Source organism: Lactuca serriola, chromosome 5, assembly GCF_051521515.1.
Source record: "Lactuca serriola cultivar US96UC23 chromosome 5, Lser_US96UC23_V15, whole genome shotgun sequence".
NCBI classification, from domain to species: Eukaryota; Viridiplantae; Streptophyta; class Magnoliopsida; order Asterales; family Asteraceae; genus Lactuca; species Lactuca serriola.
The window spans coordinates 76,501,893-76,523,528 of NC_136412.1; the positions used below are offsets into that span (position 1 = coordinate 76,501,893).

Sequence of the window (21,636 nt, forward strand, 5' to 3'; positions counted from 1 at the left end):
GACCAGGTGGATTAAAGCCCGGTGCGGGCGGACCAATCACACTGCAGACTCGATGTATGTGGTTAGACTCGGAGGGTGGACCAGGTGGACTGAAGGCCGGTGCGGCGGACCAGTCACACAGTAGACCCGAAGTGCATGGTTGTTCTGTGTTTTGTTATGTTATGGCATGTTATGCGTGTATGGTATATGTGGTTGGTATTTTGGGGGTATCTCACTAAGCTTTCGGGCTTACAGTTGTGGTTTAATGTTTTTCAGGTTCTTCAGGAGACCGTGGCAAGACAAAGGCGTGATCGTACCGCTCCTCATGATTATGTTTTATGATATGTTTCTGGGAAGACTCTGATAATAATTGTATTGAAAACCTTTTTGTAATAACTTTGTGAAACCGGATTGTTTTTGAAAAGTTTAAATTGGCTTAAAATTTTAGAGTGTTACACGCGACTTGACTCGCCGAGTCCAAGAACAAACTCGCCGAGTCCTAGGTCGTCTTCAACAGACTCGCCGAGTTGTTCATCCAACTCGTCGAGTTCATCCCCATCTTCATACTACTCGCCGAGTCGCTTCAGTTCTTAATCCATACAGTGGCTTTTCGAGCCATGTTAGGGCTCCAAACTGTAGATCCACTCTTCCCAAGCCTATTCCTCACATAAAGTTGCAAACTTTACGTGAAACCAAAGAGATATGGGCTTAAAACACTATAGGGCTAGGGCTTGGGGCAAAGTTGCTTTACCAACATACCAAAAACTAATGCTTTATGGGTCTCTAGGCCAAGACACACCTAGAGCTGAAGGGATCTATCTTGAGGACGTCCACATCCCGAAATGCATCATACTTGGTCCAAAATCTCATAAAGAGGGACATGAAGAGATCTAACAATAACAAGACAAGGAGGAAACTTGGTTACTAAAATGAGCAGCAAAAGAGATGAATCTTCTGGATCCACAACCTTCCTCTTGAACCCTCAACTCCTTCTTCTCCTTCTAGGCTTCAAGAACACTCAAAATCCTTCAATATTGGCTCACACACTCAAAGAGAGCACTACGGTTTCGTGGGATAACTTCTGGACAATGGGGGATACAAATGAGGCTGATAGAAGATGAATGAGATGCTTAAATAGGGTACAAGTCCCGAAACTAGGGTTTTCCCAACCCAGACCAGACCCGCCGAGTCAGTCTCCCCGACTCGCCGAGCCGGTCACTTAAGCCGCGACACGGATCACGCTCCGACTCGTCAAATTCCTCCTTGGACTTGACGAGTTAACCCCCTTGACTTAGGGTTTTCCTTCCTTTCTTGGTCTTTCTGATTATGGGTGTTACACTCCCCCTAGGGTCTTACACCTATGTGTCATGGGCACCCCCATGGTCTTACTTGGAATGTCATGGGCACCCCTACATGGTCTTATAACCAAGTGTCATGGGCACCCCCATGGTCTTTACCTGGAAAGTCATGGGCACCCCCACATGGTCTTATAACCAAGTGCCATGGGCACCCCCATGGTCTTTACCTGGAAAGCCATAGGCACCCCCACATGGTCTGACATCCAAGTGCCACGGGCTTCCCTTGGGGTCTTCAATGCAAGTATCACAAGACAACTAGTATATCACGTACCACATAATCAACTAGTATACCACATAATTTTATGTTATAAAGGAAAGTGAAACATTTTAACAAAACAATTCTAAAAACCAAACCCTATCTCACTTATTTGTCAAAATCAATTGCAGCCGAAACTCCATCTCTTCGTCAAAATTGAATTGCAACTAACATCACACTCAACTCTTCTTATCCATCTCTTTGCCAGGTATGTGTATCGCTACAACTATCGATCTCGATATCTCTCACTCTGAATATCTAGCGCTCTCTCTCCCCCTCTTAAATTGCTGTAAAAAATCGATGGTTTTCTATTGATTGAACCCTGTTTCTTGCTGTGAAAATCCATATATGTGAAAATCGAATATGTGAAAGTCGAATTTGGGCTTTTTTTCTTCCTAAAAATCGATTTCAGTGAAAATTGAATTTGTCAATTTTATGTTAAAATCGAGTATGTAAAAACAACAAATCGAATTCAGTGAAGATCGATGCTTATTTAAAATCTGTTGTTTATGTGAAAACAATGTTGTTTATCTTCTCGAAAACCAGATTGTTCTCCATTAATCAATGAAAATAGCTTGTAACAACAACAAATGCTTCCTGTTTTTGTTCATCTTTTTTTTAACAACATTTGTGAAAACGAATGGTGTTATTTAACAACAGTAGCAAAATGCTTCCTGTTTACACTCTCAATGTTATATTTACTTGTAGAAAATTACATTACAACCTTAATATGATATGGATTTGTATGAACAGAAAATTATCCATAATACAGCAGTGCAAAATGAGGAAATTTCACCAAGTGTTCGCTTTAATAAGAGGAAACGTCGTACCGACGATGTGTTCCATAATGCGTTGGTTTGATTACTGAAAGTCTTAAAGAAATATCAAAGGACTTGAGTCAATGTATTAAATTTGACATGAAGATCAACGAACTGGGTGAGAAGATCCCTCCGAAGATTTTAAAGATGAATTCATTAAGTCAAGCTGAGAAGTTCAAAGCTTTGACCAAGATAAAAAGTGATCCTATAAACGTACAAAACTTTTGGCAAATTGAAGAAGGCGATAGAGAGGTTTGGGTCAAATACATTTTAGAAGGATAATATTATTAATTAGGATGCTTATTAGGATGTTAATTGGTATTTTGGATTTTTGAGTTCTTTTAGAATGTTTATTATGATGTTGCTTGATATTTTGTATTTTTAAGTTTTTTGTATCTTCGATAGGGATGTATCGAAATATTGTTATGTTTTTTGGTAATATTATTATGACGCGAAGTTGAATGACTTTAAGTTATGATGTTTATTAACATGATTTCCGTAATATATTGGCATGAATGTTCATATAACTTATAAAACAAAGTAAACATGATAATTTGTCATTTAACATAAATTCCAATTCCATTTTCCGGCAAACCGTTTCATAAACCCTAAACCAAAACACATAAAATTAGATTCAAATTCTTAAGATTCGTTTTCAATTCCACTTCTTCCAGCATCATTGTGAACGAAAATAAAGCTTAGTGGCTAAATTGCAAATATTGCAAACTTATGTGACGATGCCGTTCTAGTTTCCACCCTATTTGTTCTGGAAATTTCTTATTGCTTATGGTAACACGAATAAATCACCGCCACACTCGCCAACAACGCGATTGAAACACCTTGTTCTACACTCGCTGAAATCTCACTAGAATTCTCCAATATAATTCACACGCATAAACCCTAGGATGCGTAAACAATTATTTATGCATATTGTGAAATTTTCTTTTTTATGAATTCCGATTTTAGCTAAATTTTGAAGCATTTTTTCGTTTCCCTCCACAGATCTCTGAAAAATTCATCAATCGGAACCGTAACTCGAGTAAAATTTCACTGTACATACACTGATTCGATTTTTTCATCGCGTATTTGGTTGAATTTCATATAGTGATCGATTCGGCGTCATGATGGAATTAGGTTTTTATGTTTACTCAATTTTGATTTACGGATGATCGATAATGCCTCAATTGCGTAGCGGAGTACGCACAGGGAGACCATCGAAACGACCGATTGCTGCAGATAATACCAAACCGAAGCCAGTCGAAGAGGAAGAGAAGAAAACGATCAAGAAAGGGAGAAAAGCTAATAGGAAAACAGGACAAATTAATCCAGTCGTACAGAAGAACGGACGGGGAAGGAAGAAAGCGGCGGTGGTGAGCGATGAAGACGCCGATGAGAAGAATGCAGTAAGAACGACGCCAAAGGAAGAAGAGAAAGGTAAAAACGAAGAATTAGCAGCGGCGGAGATAAAGAAGGAAAAAGAAGAAGAGGAAGAAGTTGGGGAAAAGGAGATGGATGACTACGATAGTGCAGGCCTGAGCGCCGATAAGAATTTGGGTGCTGAAGAAGAAGGCAGCACTGCGCCACTTCCTGAAAGGGTAAAAGTCTATCCTCTTTCAATTGAAGTCTTAATTTTATCGATTAAAATAATAAGTGCAAGGTTATATAGCCTAACACTTTATATGATTAGACATTTGCTTCTGTCATCATGGATTGGATTTTTGCTAATATTCAATGGCTTGATGCCTGAGTATTTTAATAGTATTTTATCCCATCTGATGGAATTTATGTTCTGTTCTAGCTTTATAGATTCTCTTACATTGCTTTTCAGGGATTTAATTGCTTAAAGTCAAGCTTGTGTTTATTTGGTTTATTCATTGTGTTTTTGGATTTTGGTTTCATATCCCTTTCAAATATTCTACAACTTATTTAATCCAACAGTTGATTAATTTTGGCTGATATTGAGTATCAAAAAATGAAGTTTTTTGTATATGAACAATAGATGTGGATTGAATTGAAGTCTCATTCCCCCCCTGCTTGTTCTTATAAACATTGTTCCTTTTGGTCTTTTGAAGCATGTTTTGAGTACATTCAGTTAAACAAGGCATTTTTGTCTATATGGGTCTTAAAATTATCTTTCATTCTGTCCACTTTGCTTAATAATGTGTATGTCTTTCATTAACAACAGGTCCAAGTTGGCAGTTCCCCATCATATAAGATTGAGAGAAAACTTGGAAAGGGAGGATTTGGGCAGGTATATGTTGGGAGACGCATGAATGCACCAGTTCCTAATGAAAGAACTGGTCCTGGAGCAATAGAGGTATCACATAGTATTTTTTGGTTGCATATTCTCATATAATAGCTGCAAGAATGAATAATGTCATCTAATCTATTACTTGTGATTCAAAAGGTTGCATTGAAATTTGAACACAGAAGCAGCAAAGGATGTAACTATGGGCCACCATATGAATGGCAGGTTTACAAGTAAGTCAATTCGTTTTTCCATTTCAACTTTTGTATGCTTTGACATTTCGGTTCTTAAATGGCTAAATTGATGATTTATTGGTGTGTAATGTTCAGTGCTCTTGGTGGAAGTCATGGTGTACCACGTGTGCATTTTAAGGGTAGGCAAGGTGAATACTACATAATGGTATGTATTTAACATCGTTCTTTTTGTACAATATTCACTCTTTATTGGATGCTAGCTAACCTTTATACTTTTTTTTAAGGTCATGGACATGCTTGGACCTAGCTTATGGGATGTCTGGAATAACAACTCACACACGTAATTTCCCATTTCACTATGCCTTTAAAAGATATTGAATAAACTACATTTTTGGTCCCTGTGCTTAGTATTGTTCTTTAGTTTTGATTCAAGAATGAATTTTTTAGTCCAAATTTTCTTTTTTGTTTTTAACCATTGACCAGTTACAATCTATTGATACTTTATTAACTATTTCATGTTTTTTAGGATGTCGACTGAAATGGTTGCATGCATTGCCATCGAAGCCATCTCAATATTAGAAAAGATCCACTCTAGAGGGTAGTCTTTATTTATTTATTTGATTTTAAACTTTTTAACACAGTATGTTATCTATAATCTAATGTTAATGATGTATTGCAATTTGCAGGTATGTACATGGTGATGTTAAACCTGAGAATTTTTTGCTTGGTTCTCCAGGAACATCAGATGAGAAGAAATTATTTCTTGTTGATCTTGGTTTAGGTAAATCATTAATCTTTTTGTGTATTTTTCCACAAACATTTATATAATATTAATCAATGCAACAAAAAGCTAAAACATAATTTTATATTTCAGCCACCAAGTGGCGAGATACTTCATCTGGATCTCATGTTGAATATGATCAAAGACCAGATGTTTTTAGGTACGTTTGTGATGATCTTTTCTTGTTTCCTGTTATCTTTTTTTTTTTGTTCCATTTAATTTTAATTTGAGTTTATTTATTCAGGGGAACTGTTCGGTATGCAAGTGTACATGCTCATCTTGGAAGAACAGGAAGTCGAAGGGATGATTTGGAATCACTTGCTTATACACTTGTGTTTCTTCTTCGTGGTCGACTACCATGGCAAGGATTCCAGGTTGACTTTTGACTTTTTGACTTTTTTATTCTGGAAAGTATCTTGCTATTCTTCTTACATGGTGGTTTGTTTTATTTAGGGAGAAAACAAAGGGTTCCAAGTTTGCAAGAAGAAGATGGCAACTCCTCCAGAAACACTCTGTGCCTTCTGTCCTGCCCCATTTCGCCTCTTTGTTGAATATGTTGTCAATTTGAAGTTTGATGAGGAACCGAATTATGCAAAATATATTTCACTTTTTGATGGAATTGTTGGCCCAAATCCCGATATTAGGCCCATCAACACTGAAGGTGCTCAAAAGGTATGTGTTCAAAATTTACATATGTTTGAATGAAGAAGGCATTTAACTTCTGTTGGTGTGAAAAGTCGAGTATACCCTTCTCAGCAACATGTTTGTATGTATGCTGTTACAGCTTATGTATCAAGTTGGGCACAAGAGAGGAAGATTTACAATGGAGGAAGGAGATGAAGAACAACCAAAGAAGAAGGTACGAATGGGAACACCTGCAACTCAATGGATAAGTGTTTACAATGCACGTCGCCCCATGAAACAGAGGTAGGACTTTTTTTTTTTTTTTGTGTGTGTGTGTGTGGTGTAAAGCACATAAAAAAGTTTTTGAGAAATTTGTTGTGTGTTGTAGGTATCATTATAACGTGGCAGATGTGAGACTTCATGGACATATTCAGAAAGGAAATGAAGATGGATTATTCATCAGCAGTGTGGCTTCTTGCCAAAACTTATGGGCTCTTATCATGGATGCAGGAACTGGATTCACTCATCAAGTTTACGAACTCTCCCCCATGTTTCTTAACAAGGTTCATTATGCATTCCTTGTTTTTAGGTCTTGTTTGTTTGTTTGTATTTTTTCCATAAACGATTTATTATTATGTTAATGAAGGATTGGATTATGGAACAATGGGAGAAGAACTACTACATAAGTGCAATAGCAGGTGCCAACAATGGGAGCTCCTTGGTTGTAATGTCGAGGGGTAAGGGCAAAATTGTTATATATATATATATATCTTTTTTAAAGTCATAATTGTTTGTATTTATGTGTGTGTGTGTGTGTAAGTAGGTACTCAATACATTCAGCAGTCGTATAAAGTGAGTGAAGCGTTTCCATTTAAGTGGATAAATAAAAAATGGAGAGAGGGGTTTCATGTGACTGCTATGGCAACTGCAGGAAGTAAATGGGCAATTGTTATGTCCCGTGGTGCTGGATTTTCTGACCAGGTTTTTTTTTTAGATTTAAAACACAGCTCCTTTACAAAATTTGAGTCATAGTTTTTTAATAATAGTGTTATTGTGTTGATTTGTTATAAGTGTTTGGTGGGTTGATTGGTATTTTTATGCATATTTAACAAGTGATTGATGTGAATTGATTCAACAGGTGGTGGAGCTGGACTTTTTGTATCCAAGTGAAGGTATTCATAGAAGATGGGATGGTGGATATAGGATAACATCAACCGCTGCAACGTGGGACCAGGCTGCTTTTGTTCTTAGTGTCCCAAGAAGAAAGCCTGCAGATGAGACACAGGAAACATTGCGCACTTCCGCCTTTCCTAGTACACATGTTAAGGTCAGCACTCACCTTTCCTTTCCTGTTTTATTTTCACAATAATAATAATAATAATAATAATAATAATATCATTTCTTATGCATGACATACATACATTTGCAATTTCTAATCTGAAAAGGTGGAACAGTTTTTGCTTGTCATCTCTTGTATGTTCAAAGGCTGAAAATGCTCTTTTCATCTTTCATCCCGTGTCATGATATGATGATTCATGATATGGGGAAGGGTGTTTTTGTCTTTTCCACCTTTTTCATTTACACAAAATTTTCAAATATTGCCTCATTGACACACTACATGTTTCATTATTTATATATTTGAGTTGGTTTATTAACTAATAGTATAATGCAACAGGAAAAATGGGGGAAGAATCTGTATATTGCTTCAGTTTGTTATGGTCGGACAGTGTCATGAGATGTCAGTCAGTTTAGTGTTACGTTCATCTACAATACAGATCTATCTGGTGCCTAGAGTTGTGAATTCAGATGTCTCTCTAGTAGGAGCTGCTACTACTTACTAACTAACGTAAAAGCAAGTTTTTTCTTTCTTTTTTTTTCTTACCAAATTTTGTACATATTGATAAGGGTTTTGGTTTTGGTTTTGGTTTTGGACTACAATCGCACATGGACCGAGGATTGTGCACGTACGTCTTATCTTTTATCTTTTCCTTTTGGATCATGAATGAATGCTATATGTTGTTTTTTTCTCCTTGTTTGGATTTGAACTGATTCTAACCTACCTGGCTCTACATATGAAAATCATTTCCTTGCCATGTTTTAAAATAACTAAATATACAAAATACAAAAACTCCAAACCAATATAAAAAGAAAAATGACTTAGGAGGGTAATTACCTCTTATCTGTGTTTATATATCAGCAATTTCTTCTTTTTTTATACATAAAAAAACAACTAACTTGTTTAAATTACACCAATATTATCGGTTAATACCGGTTTTAACCGGTAAATCAAATTAACTAATTTAAAAGAAATTATGTGGACCTCATTTAATTAGGGTTCTTAACAAATACTCCAAATCGTTCCCAATTAATTTTTTTTTTATTTTTTTGAGAAATCACTTGATCAAAGTAGTAGGAGTTCAATGTTTGGAACTGAAGTTGGGGCTCGAAATCGTCGACTGTACACACTACAATGGAATCACCTAACGCTACGTATTTCACTGTTGATTTTCACTACAACGAAATGTTTGCACCAAACCTGTTAGTGTACTTAGACTTGTGATAATAGATTAAAAGAACCACACACATAATCTCATGTGAGCTTTGTATATATAATGAATAATTACAAAACAAAGGATAAGCTATAAAATACAAGATAAATACAACATTTAACAGGTGTAGATCGACATTATCTAATATCCCCCCTCAAGCGAATGGGTGGTGGACCAAGATGTAGCATAGATCAAAAGAACTCAAACGGAGATCGTGGAAGACTCTTGGTAAAAAAGTCCGCCACTTGAAGCTTGGTTAAAATGAACTTGGTGTAAAGTTTGCTAGAAGATGAGTTCAAGAACGAAATGATAGTCAAGGACTGGAATTTGAGTAAACCCTTGAGCTACAAGGCGTGCTTTAAACCTTTCCACAGTTCCATCACATTTGAATTTTGTACGATAGACCCATTTAGATCCAACAACATTTGATGAATGGGGTCTTGGTACAAGTGTCCTTATACGGTTTTGGATGAGAGCCTCCATCTCGTCACACATGGCTGCCATCCAATGAGGGTGTTTAGCTGCCGATTTGTACCCTTTATGTGGAATATCTGAGAGAAGTGCAACATGTAAGGCATGCAATACAAGAGATAGAAAATCTCCTGTTCGGTCATAATAAGGCCTGATTTTGAATGAGTTTGCATTGGGTGAGTTGAGACAGAGTCGGTAGGAGCAGATTGCACAGTAGAAGAGGGAGGTGACGCATCGTTATCGGATGATGGAGAAGAGGCAGTTGGGTTGTTGGTGTGTCTAGAGACCGGCGAGGGAAACATAGGGGTAGTAGATGGACAAAGCCCACATGGCAGAGCAGGCCTTTGTAAAATCGTGGGTTGATATGGCGTCAACTGGGTCGCTGGAGAAGAGGCATTTGGTGCGGAGGCAACAAGAGGTAGCCCATCATCCAGAAATGAGCTGAGTTCGAGTGTAGAAACAGGCACATGAGATGCAGTAGTCAAAAATAGGAATGTGGATTCATCAAACCTCACATGAAGAGTGATATATATACGAGAGCTTCCCGGGTCAAGTCATTTATATCCTTTATATTTGATTATTGTACCCAATAAAAATGCAAGGTATACTTCTAGGAGCCAATTTGTGTGAAGAATAATTACGAAGGTATGGATACACAAGGCATCCAAAGGATCGAAGGTTGGTGTAGGTGGGAAGCCGAGAATAAAAGTAGCTCAAATGGAGAGTGATCATCTAGAACTTTTGTGGGCCGACGGTTGATTATATAGGTAGCAGAGCTAAAAGCATTAACCCAATAAGAGGCTGGTATATGTGCATGAAAGAGTATGGCTAAACCAGTTTCAATAATGTGCATGTGCTTACCTTCAGCCTGTCCGTTTTGTTGAGGTGTATACGGACATGAAAGACGATGAAAAGTTCCATTTTCTTCGAAAATTGTGCATATTGTATTATTTACAAGTTCCGTTCCTCCATCGCTTTGAAAAACTTTGTATTTTCGAGAGAATTGAGTTTGGACAAGAGTGATAAAAGCTTTCAACACAACATATAATCCATTTTTGGTTTTAAGAGGATAAAACCATGAGAAGCGAGAATATTCATCCACAAAGACTACATAATATAAATAACCATCAGAGATAACTGGTGCAGGCCCCCACAAGTCACAGTGAATTAAATCCAAAGGGTGCAATGAACATTTAGAATTTAAATCAAATGATAAATGTTGACTTTTAGAAAGTTGACAAGGTTTACATGAAATCCATTTAGGCAAGATAAAAGTAACATGTAAAACACCTAGTTTATTTAGAAAGCTAATAATCTCAAAAGAAACATGTCCTAAACGATTGTGCCATAATTCAAAAGGAGATTTGTCACACCCCCAAACCAAGGATGGCAGAAACGTCTGATGGGTGGAGGACTTCATGTACAGTATCACAACAACGTGTATAATAGTGCTCAAAGTAAATACAACCATCATAAATATAATTGAAAAGGTTACACCAAATTATATGTTTACATGTTCCAAAATCAATTACATTATGATGACAAAAATAAATTGTTGACGGTTTAACGTCCCATCCTCAAAGCGTTGAAGTTTTCATGTTTCACTAATTTCCTGAGAATACAAGTAGTTTTGAAAAAGTGTCAACAATTAAGTTGGTGAGTTCATAAGAGTTTTGTTTGAAGTAGAAACCGTTTTCCTTGTAAAATCGATAGAGTTTGATTTCCAGAAAATCCAATATTTTCTTAGTTAAGTGTGAACAGACTATTTCTATATGATGCGTTAATGAACCCTAGAATGACCCGTAGATTTCCCCTATAATCGTCCAGCGTATATAAGTTATATAAGATTTAAGTTAGATAAAACGTTGAATATAGTGGGTCTGCCCTAGGTCCACAACCCAACGAGGAACAGGAGATGAGGCGGGCACCACCAATTCTAAGCCAATCAAGACTAAATTCTTATATGACTCAAGTATATACGCTCAACGATTATAGTTGAAGTCTAACAATTCTAGATGAAATATAGTTTTAATATCATAACAACTATTTTATGTGAACCTGGTACTTTGGAATGTACCCCATTTGTAGTTAAAAACCCGGTACTTTGTATCTGTACCCTTTTTTGTATAAAACCCGGTACTTTGGAATGTACCCCGTTTATATGAAAACCCGGTACTTTGTATCTGTACCCCTTTTTGTATAAAACCCGGTACTTTGTATCTGTACCCCCTTTTTGTATAAAACCCGGTACTTTGTATCTGTACCCCCTTTTTGTATAAAACCCGGTACTTTGTATCTGTACCTCTTTTTGTAATTAAAAACCTGGTACTTTGTATTTGTACCCCTTTTTGTATAAAAACCCGGTACTTTGGAATGTACCCCATTCGTGTGAAAACCTTTTGTAATGTAATGATCATAAACTATACCTATTATAGTTTATCAAAATGTTTGAAATGTACATGCAACCTAACTATACTTATTATAGTTTAGTATGTTTATTTGTGGTGTATTTGAACCCTTTCTATGTAAGTCAAATGTATAGTACAATATACTTATGTTTATCTTGCTTTGTTTTGTACCAATGGTTATGATGGAGGATTCTTATAAATTTAGTAAGTAATTTTCCTATTATATAAATATATCATTACAAGAAATACATGTAATATATGAAGTCATCAAAGATTTAACACTTTACTCAACATGTTACAAAGTGTTTTGAAAGTTAGAAGCTGTTAACTAACTCTTAACCTTTCTGCACTGTTTTAGAAAAATCATAGATAAATCATACGAAGTCAAAAACTAGATCCGTAAATTTTGAGAGTTCATAAATTGTGTCTAGTTTACTCATAATTTTTATCATGATTTTTGGAGGCCTTTAACTTGTATTAAAATCCTCATATTCACAGACTGGTCCGGACTTGTGTTTGAAAAGACAGACTGTTTTGTAAAAATCACCATAAATTGTAGAAAAATCGTGTGGAGATGTGCAAGTAGTCATTTTAAAGCTAAGAAGTGGAGCTACTTGCACCTAAAACAGTTTTGAAAACTAAAATGTTTAAGTTGTCCAAAACAGTCCGTGAATGGAGTTGAACTTTTCTGATGAAGGCTGTTAGAAAAGTTTAGTTATGTTCTTGGTGTTTTAACTTGTATTCCCCCCCCCCCCCCCCCCCAAAAAAAAAAAAAAAAAAAAAAAACTTGAGAAAACATGAAAATATAGGGGTATGAACTCACCTTGAGTGATTTCAGAAGATGGATGATGGAGAGAAGAAGTGTTCAACTCAAGAACACTTGAAGAATCACTTGACGGTTCGAAGATCTAACAAGAATGTGATGATGTTTGTGTAAGAAATCAATGATTTGAGTAGAATGAGGTGTTATAATCACAAGGAAGATGAATTATACTTACCAAGAGAGCAATAAAGCTTGAAAATCAGCCTTAGAGTCTTGAAATAGAGAGAAAAAGTTTGAGAGAAAAGTTGTGTTTGATTTTTGGTGAAATGAGAGCAAGTGAAAGAAATAAGGAGAGAAGTTGAGTGTCCAGCTCTCAAAAACGTGGGGATGGCTTGTGAGTGAGGTAAAAAGGACAAGGAAGTGACAAGGTATGGTGGGGAGGAGTGTGGGTTAGTCATGGAGTAGGTATGGTGGTTGCTTGTGTCATAAAATAAAGGAAAGTCAACACTCCACCTCTTGTACTTCACCCACTCTTTTGGATAAGGTTTTATCCTTAAAAACGTGATAATTTAATAATTATGGGTCCTTATATGTTAAAATAAAGTTTTAGGTGAAAATCCCGCATTAAAACAATTAAAAACGAAGCTAAAATGAAGTCGTAGTCGAAAACCGGGAAGAAAAGAACTTCCAGCGAGGCTTCTCGGAAAGGGGTCGGAGGTTCGGTCCTCCTGAGGCTGGGTGCGAGGCGAAGCGAAGCGGTATAGCGAGAAGAGTAGGCTCGGTCCGAAGCAGTTAGAAGCGAACTAGACCGAAGGCATCATGGAGCGAAATGGACCGAGGCTTCGGGTTCGGGTCTTGTGCGAGGTTCAGGCCCGAGAGGACCCTTCAGGTTCGGTTCTCAGCAGGTTCGGGTTCGGCTCAGGAGGGTTCGGTCCCTAAGAGGACTTTCGGCCCTAAGAGGGGTTTCGGGTCCTTAAGAGGGGTTTCGGGTCCTTAAACCTATTTTGTCCGTTTTATCCCCGTTTTAAGCCGTTTTTGACCCGGTTAAGGGTCGGAATGACCCGAATGACTTCAAAAAGTTACGGAAACTTTTGAGAGAGATTTGGGAGAGACTTGACATTCTTGGAGAGATTTCACATACAAAGAGATATTTGGGAGAGATTTCACATACTTAGAGAGATTTGGGAGAGATTTGACATTCTTGGAGAGATTTCACATACAAAGAGATATTTAGGAGAGATTTCACATACTTAGAGAGATTTTGGGAGAGATTTGACATTCTTGGAGAGATTTCACATACAAAGAGATATTTGGGAGAGATTTCACATACTTAGAGAGATTTGGGAGAGATTTGACATTCTTGGAGAGATTTCACATACAAAGAGATATTTAGGAAAGATTTCACATACTTAGAGAGATTTGGGAGAGATTTGACATTCTTGGAGAGATTTCACATACAAAGAGATATTTGGGAGAGATTTCACATACTTAGAGAGATTTGGGAGAGATTTCACATACGAAGAGATATTTGGGAGAGATTCCACATACTTTGAGATAGGGATGAGCAAAAGGACCGAACCGGCCGGAACCGGCCCGAACCGGACCGGACGGGGGAACCGGCTTCGGCCAAAATCAAGAACCGAACCGGCCCGGCGGTTCTACCGGTTCCCGGTTCCTACCGGTTCTTGTCGTGTCTTCAAATGTTGGAACCGCTCCTTGAAAAATAGCATCATACGGTTCCGGTTAAATCGGTTCCGGTTCCTACCGGTTCCCGGTTCCAAAAATCCACAAAAATAACGTCCCGGTCCCGGCCCGACCGGGTCCATCGGGTTCCGATTCCGGTGCCGGCTCCGGTTCCGGTACCGGTTCCGGCCGGTTCCCCGGTCCATATGCTCATCCCTACTTAGAGAGATTTGGGAGAGATTCTTGATAAGAAGAGATAGAGTGAAAACGATTGAGAGCGGTTTCGTGTGTGACAAATGTGAGTGTCCGGCTTCACAATGCAAGGTCCGTAAACCCCGTTAAGCCTTGTTTAAGGATCTTACACACTCCCGATGAGTATGCAACATTGTTTTATCGGTTTGGTTCGTTACTTACCACAGTTTTAGGTTAAGGAGATCTAGATGTACGTACTTTTCGATTTATGATCTCTCATTAGAATAACGAGTTGTTTAATAATTACATAACGTAAGCCCTAGTACACAAGGGTTTGTTGAGTTGACCGGTTTGACTTGTTGACTTTATTTGACTTTGAATTGACCAAAATTTGACGATTGTCACATCATCCCCTCGTTAGAGGGAATTTCGTCCCGAAATTTGCACTTTGAATGAGGATCCAAGAATTCAGAGGAAAGATGGGGGAAACTTTTCGCAATACAAGAAATCGATTATGGTGAGGAATAACACGCCTGATGTCACATGTCGGCCTTGGAATTTCTTATTGTTTATGCTCTCATTTTAATCCTTGGCATTACTACTATGCATGCTTTAATCGATGCTAGATTTAACATATAAAGAAATTTAGAATTTAAACGTCGATGTTAGAACACGTACTGATATTTGCGGGTTCCGGGGTGGTCTCTCCTTCGGTGATCGCAAGCACCCTTCCACCACCACTGGCATCTCTTGTTCTTGGGCAGTGCCTTTTAAAGTGTCCCGTTTCTCCACACTTGTAACAGGCTGGGCTTGCTCCAAAGCCAGGGACCTGATTGATGGGTCATGTTGGTGCCTTACAGAAACGGACAGTGTGCCCCTCTCTATCGCAGTTTTTGCAATGCATCTTCCGGCAAGCCCCAGTGTGATGGAAGTTACACTTGTTCCATTTCGGATGGGTTCCAGCATATTGTTTCATGGGGGTTGGCCTGGTGAGGTTTGTGGCAGCATGAACAGCAAAAATTGGCATGGTTGTCGTAGTGTCATGGCTGGCACGATGGTCGATGAGTTGTTGTGCCAACTCCTTGGCGCTGTCAAAGGTAGTTGGTCTTGAGGCCAATACACTATCATGAATCTGGGATGATAGTCCCCAAAGGTATCGTTCTACCTTTTTCTCCTCTGGGGTGACCATTGCATGACAGAGGAGTGCTAGGTCATTGAATCGGGCGGTATAAGCTTCGAGATCCGTCCCCGACATTTTGAGGTTCTAGAATTCCTCTTCCAGTTTTTGCACTTCGCCTCTTGGGCAATATTCTTTCAGCATTAAAGCTTTTAAATCCTCCCAACTTATAGAGTTAGCCACTGCAGGAGTAAGCGACTTAACTCTACCGTTCCACAAAGTAAGAGCTTTTCTTGTGAAGGTGAATGCCGCATACTTGACCTTGCTCGCTTCAGGACAAGCACAGATTTCGAAGACTGCTTCGGTCCTTTCGAACCATTGCATCAGCGCGATGACGCCCCCGCTTTCGTCGAAAGGATCGGGTTTGCCATTCGTGAAGTCTTTGTAAGAACACTCCTTAGTACGCCCCGTGTTTTCCCCCTGATTCGAGTTAGTATTCCCGGATCCGAAACCGCCGGAACCATTTGTACCCATTTGCGACATTGCTGCCGCCACGGCTGCTGTTACTGCAGCCTGAAACATCACAGGATCAAACTCCGGAGGTGGTGGCGGAGGGGGCGGTGTTGAGTTTCCGGAAGGTCTTGGTCTTTTCCTTGGTGGCATGGTTTTGTCATAAAATTTGCAAGAGAATGATCAGATGGTAAGTTCCTACTAGCAAAGACAAGTCAGTTGTCATTGAATTAGATTTTTCTGCATTATGCTCCGATTTAAGAATGCCTTATATGTAATTCATAAAGGAAGTCCATATGAATGAATTTCATGAGTTTAGTAGGTTTTGTATCCAAGTGAAACCTTGAGATTTGATCCAACCTTTGAAAGAGAATTGGGAATGATCCCGGAGCTAAGTTGCTCTAGTCCAACAACTTGACTAGAGCGGGTTTCAGATATACTCCTATGGTAGCATGATGGAAGTATTTGGACAAAGAGTGTCACAGAATTTAGCCAACTGACAAAGTCATTGATGTTTAAGATGTAACAGGCTTGTGAAAATTGACCATGTAGAGGGTCTTACATTACATCCGGAGCAGGAGAGTTTTGGGCGCCAAAGGCCTAACCAAAAGTACCTACAGTACAAGATAGTTTCATAGAGAATGCCACATAGGACATAGATAGGAAAAAACGATTCTCTCTCCTTTTTTTAACAGGGAAAGAAAGTAAGGCATCTACTATTGGCGGCTGTCATCCCTCTGGTGAACCCTCAGTTCAGCTAGTTGCCGCTACATATCAAGCATGTACCTTTCGTACACCCTCTGGCGTACTCGGAGTTCTATGACTTTGGTTCGTGTTCCAGCCAGTGCTTGCAGCAGGGTTTCAAGGTCTCTCTCAGATTTCTCACGAGTGTGCTCAAGGTGATTGATGCGGATTTTATGCATTCTTGTATTTGCATCGACCTCTACGATATGATGGAGAGTGTTCTGCCCTGAATCTCGTTTCGGGCAACTCTACGGTCCAGGATTGGAAGAATTCCATCTGCTGAGCTTCCTTCGCTTATGTCGTAGAAGCTTCGGTCTCCACTAAACGGCATAGGTTGGTCTTGTTCTTCGCTCCAGGTTTCCAAGCACTCTACCCAAGGAGGCGTCGGGCCTTGAAAAGCCGGACGAGGGTTAGGATTCGGAACAATAGCCATCGGGGTAGGTTCTCTACTTCAGGGTCGGAGTCAGAACCATCAACAAACCCTTCAGCTTGGTGACCATCCACAGGGATTGGGTAATCATTCCCTGGCTCCTCTCCGAGCCATTCAGTATTGCCGTGGTTGGGGTAGTACGGGTCGTCGTGGAGATAGAATCCAGCCATGATATCTTCGCGAGAAATGGGAATATAAGAAATAACTAAGTAGACGTACTAATTAGATAATTATAAGATGATCTTTATCAGGTACTTCAATACATTGTTTAGTGCATACCAGTCATATGTATTTGGGACAAGATAGACCTTCGAATAAGCGACCCTAACTCTAAATCCCCAATCCAACGAGAACAGGAAGTAAAGCAAAGATCCACAGATTCTAAGTCTATGACGTCCTGGATACATATAATTTTGATGTATCCACTAAGCAATTATTGACCTATTGATAAAAATCTATTTAGTTCTCAGATAAGTAATTATAATAACACCAAATACCCCTATGGTATTTCATTGTGGTAGTGTTGGTAAGTTTTTAGACTTGTTGCCACATCACAACCATTCTTGGGCATATGCTAATCACTCCTCGGACCAACATAGTTGATCAGGCTATGCCACTCCCAAGACTGACCATACATCCCCGAGCTTACCTGTGATATCCAACAATCATTACTTTTGTTTTGTTCTAGAATGATGTTGACCTTAGTATGTATGCATGCATGTATACTTTTAATAAGAAACTATTTATTTCTAAAAGTATAGTTGTTTTGAAAACTTTAAATCAGAGACTTTAGTCCCAATGCATTTATAGTTTGTATATCTTATGTGGTTCGATATACTGAGTTCACTATAAACAATGCTCTGATACCAATCTGTCAAACCCCCAAACAAAGGATGGCGGAAACGTCTGGGGGTGGAGGACTTCATGTACAGTATCACAACAACGTGTATAATAGTGCTCAAAGTAAATACAAGCATCATAAATATAATTGAAAAAGTTACACCAAAGTATATGTTTACATGTTCCAAAATTAATTACATTATGGTGACAAAAATAAATTGTTGACGGTTTAACGTCCCATCCTCAAAGCGCTGAAGTTTTCCTGTTTCACTGATTTCTTGAGAATACAAGTAGTTTTGAAAAAGTGTCAACAATTAAGTTGGTGAGTTCATAAGAGTTTTGTTTGAAGTATAAACCGTTTTCCTTGTAAAATCGATAGAGTTTGATTTCCAGAAAATCCAATATTTTCTTAGTTAAGTGTGAACAGACTATTCCTATATGATGCGTTAATGAACCCTGGAATGACCCGTAGATTTCCCCTATAATCGTCCAGCGTATATAAGTTATATAAGATTTAAGTTAGATAAAACGTTGAATATAGTGGGTCTGCCCTAGGTCCACAACCCAACGAGGAACAGGAGATGAGGTGGGCACCACCAATTCTAAGCCAATCAAGACTAAATTCTTATATGACTCAAGCATATACGCTCAACGATTATAGTTGAAGTCTAACAATTCTAGATGAAATATAGTTTTAATATCATAACAACTATTTTATGTGAACCTGGTACTTTGGAATGTACCCCATTTGTAGTTAAAAACCCGGTACTTTGTATCTGTACCCTTTTTTGTATAAAACCCGGTACTTTGGAATGTACCCCGTTTATATGAAAACCCGGTACTTTGTATCTGTACCCCTTTTTGTATAAAACCCGGTACTTTGTATCTGTACCTCTTTTTGTAATTAAAAACCTGGTACTTTGTATTTGTACCCCTTTTTGTATAAAAACCCGGTACTTTGGAATGTACCCCATTCGTGTGAAAACCTTTTGTAATGTAATGATCATAAACTATACCTATTATAGTTTATCAAAATGTTTGAAATGTACATGCAACCTAACTATACTTATTATAGTTTAGTATGTTTATTTGTGGTGTATTTGAACCCTTTCTATGTAAGTCAAATGTATAGTACAATATACTTATGTTTATCTTGCTTTGTTTTGTACCAATGGTTATGATGGAGGATTCTTATAAATTTAGTAAGTAATTTTCCTATTATATAAATATATCATTACAAGAAATACATGTAATATATGAAGTCATCAAAGATTTAACACTTTACTCAACATGTTACAAAGTGTTTTGAAAGTTAGAAGCTGTTAACTAACTCTTAACCTTTCTGCACTGTTTTAGAAAAATCATAGATAAATCATACGAAGTCAAAAACTAGATCCGTAAATTTTGAGAGTTCATAAATTGTGTCTAGTTTACTCATAATTTTTATCATGATTTTTGGAGGCCTTTAACTTGTATTAAAATCCTCATATTCACAGACTGGTCCGGACTTGTGTTTGAAAAGACAGACTGTTTTGTAAAAATCACCATAAATTGTAGAAAAATCGTGTGGAGATGTGCAAGTAGTCATTTTAAAGCTAAGAAGTGGAGCTACTTGCACCTAAAACAGTTTTGAAAACTAAAATGTTTAAGTTGTCCAAAACAGTCCGTGAATGGAGTTGAACTTTTCTGATGAAGGCTGTTAGAAAAGTTTAGTTATGTTCTTGGTGTTTTAACTTGTATTCCCCCCCCCCCCCCCAAAAAAAAAAAAAAAAAAAAAAAACTTGAGAAAACATGAAAATATAGGGGTATGAACTCACCTTGAGTGATTTCAGAAGATGGATGATGGAGAGAAGAAGTGTTCAACTCAAGAACACTTGAAGAATCACTTGACGGTTCGAAGATCTAACAAGAATGTGATGATGTTTGTGTAAGAAATCAATGATTTGAGTAGAATGAGGTGTTATAATCACAAGGAAGATGAATTATACTTACCAAGAGAGCAATAAAGCTTGAAAATCAGCCTTAGAGTCTTGAAATAGAGAGAAAAAGTTTGAGAGAAAAGTTGTGTTTGATTTTTGGTGAAATGAGAGCAAGTGAAAGAAATGAGGAGAGAAGTTGAGTGTCCAGCTCTCAAAAACGTGGGGATGGCTTGTGAGTGAGGTAAAAAGGACAAGGAAGTGACAAGGTATGGTGGGGAGGAGTGTGGGTTAGTCATGGAGTAGGTATGGTGGTTGCTTGTGTCATAAAATAGAGGAAAGTCAACACTCCACCTCTTGTACTTCACCCACTCTTTTGGATAAGGTTTTATCCTTAAAAACGTGATAATTTAATAATTATGGGTCCTTATATGTTAAAATAAAGTTTTAGGTGAAAATCCCGCATTAAAACAATTAAAAACGAAGCTAAAATGAAGTCGTAGTCGAAAACCGGGAAGAAAAGAACTTCCAGCGAGGCTTCTCGGAAAGGGGTCGGAGGTTCGGTCCTCCTGAGGCTGGGTGCGAGGCGAAGCGAAGCGGTACAGCGAGAAGAGTAGGCTCGGTCCGAAGCAGTTAGAAGCGAACTAGACCGAAGGCATCATGGAGCGAAATGGACCGAGGCTTCGGGTTCGGGTCTTGTGCGAGGTTCAGGCCCGAGAGGACCCTTCGGGTTCGGTTCTCAGCAGGTTCGGGTTCGGCTCAGGAGGGTTCGGTCCCTAAGAGGACTTTCGGCCCTAAGAGGGGTTTCGGGTCCTTAAGAGGGGTTTCGGGTCCTTAAACCTATTTTGTCCGTTTTATCCCCGTTTTAAGCCGTTTTTGACCCGGTTAAGGGTCGGAATGACCCGAATGACTTCAAAAAGTTACGGAAACTTTTGAGAGAGATTTGGGAGAGACTTGACATTCTTGGAGAGATTTCACATACAAAGAGATATTTGGGAGAGATTTCACATACTTAGAGAGATTTGGGAGAGATTTGACATTCTTGGAGAGATTTCACATACAAAGAGATATTTGGGAGAGATTTCACATACTTAGAGAGATTTTGGGAGAGATTTGACATTCTTGGAGAGATTTCACATACAAAGAGATATTTGGGAGAGATTTCACATACTTAGAGAGATTTGGGAGAGATTTGACATTCTTGGAGAGATTTCACATACAAAGAGATATTTGGGAGAGATTTCACATACTTAGAGAGATTTGGGAGAGATTTGACATTCTTGGAGAGATTTCACATACAAAGAGATATTTAGGAGAGATTTCACATACTTAGAGAGATTTGGGAGAGATTTCACATACGAAGAGATATTTGGGAGAGATTCCACATACTTAGAGAGATTTGGGAGAGATTCTCGATAAGAAGAGATAGAGTGAAAACGATTGAGAGCGTTTTCGTGTGTGACAAATGTGAGTGTCCGGCTTCGCAATGCAAGGTCCGTAAACCCCGTTAAGCCTTGTTTAAGGATCTTACACACTCCCGATGAGTATGCAACATTATTTTATCGGTTTGGTTCGTCACTTACCACAGTTTTAGGTTAAGGAGATCTAGATGTACGTACTTTTCGATTTATGATCTCTCATTAGAATAGCGAGTTGTTTAGTAATTACATAACGTAAGCCCTAGTACACAAGGGTTAGTTGAGTTGACCGGTTTGACTTGTTGACTTTATTTGACTTTGAATTGACCAGAATTTG

At 38.4% G+C, this 21,636-nt stretch overlaps 1 protein-coding gene across 1 annotated transcript; it reads left to right on the forward strand.

Annotated features, from left to right (window-relative positions):
• The first annotated feature begins 3,227 nt into the window (after positions 1 to 3,227).
• Positions 3,228 to 8,287, forward strand: LOC145052646 (casein kinase 1-like protein HD16). The gene is made up of 16 exons (XM_079000503.1): positions 3,228 to 4,006; positions 4,597 to 4,728; positions 4,819 to 4,892; positions 4,989 to 5,058; positions 5,138 to 5,193; positions 5,380 to 5,451; positions 5,540 to 5,634; positions 5,728 to 5,794; positions 5,879 to 6,008; positions 6,088 to 6,306; positions 6,419 to 6,561; positions 6,647 to 6,821; positions 6,905 to 6,995; positions 7,082 to 7,239; positions 7,397 to 7,585; positions 7,934 to 8,287. The coding sequence occupies exons 1-16, from the start codon at positions 3,587 to 3,589 to the stop codon at positions 7,991 to 7,993; spliced, it is 2,151 nt and encodes a 716-aa protein (XP_078856629.1). The 5' UTR covers positions 3,228 to 3,586; the 3' UTR covers positions 7,994 to 8,287.
• Positions 8,288 to 21,636: the final 13,349 nt, after the last annotated feature.

Coding starts and splice junctions, on each gene's coding strand:
- LOC145052646 (XM_079000503.1), top strand. CDS start 3,587: ATGCCTCAATTGCGTAGCGGAGTACGCACAGGGAGACCATCGAAACGA. Junction 4,007..4,596: donor CTGCGCCACTTCCTGAAAGG/GTAAAAGTCTAT, acceptor CATTAACAACAG/GTCCAAGTTGGCAGTTCCCC. Junction 4,893..4,988: donor TATGAATGGCAGGTTTACAA/GTAAGTCAATTC, acceptor TGTAATGTTCAG/TGCTCTTGGTGGAAGTCATG.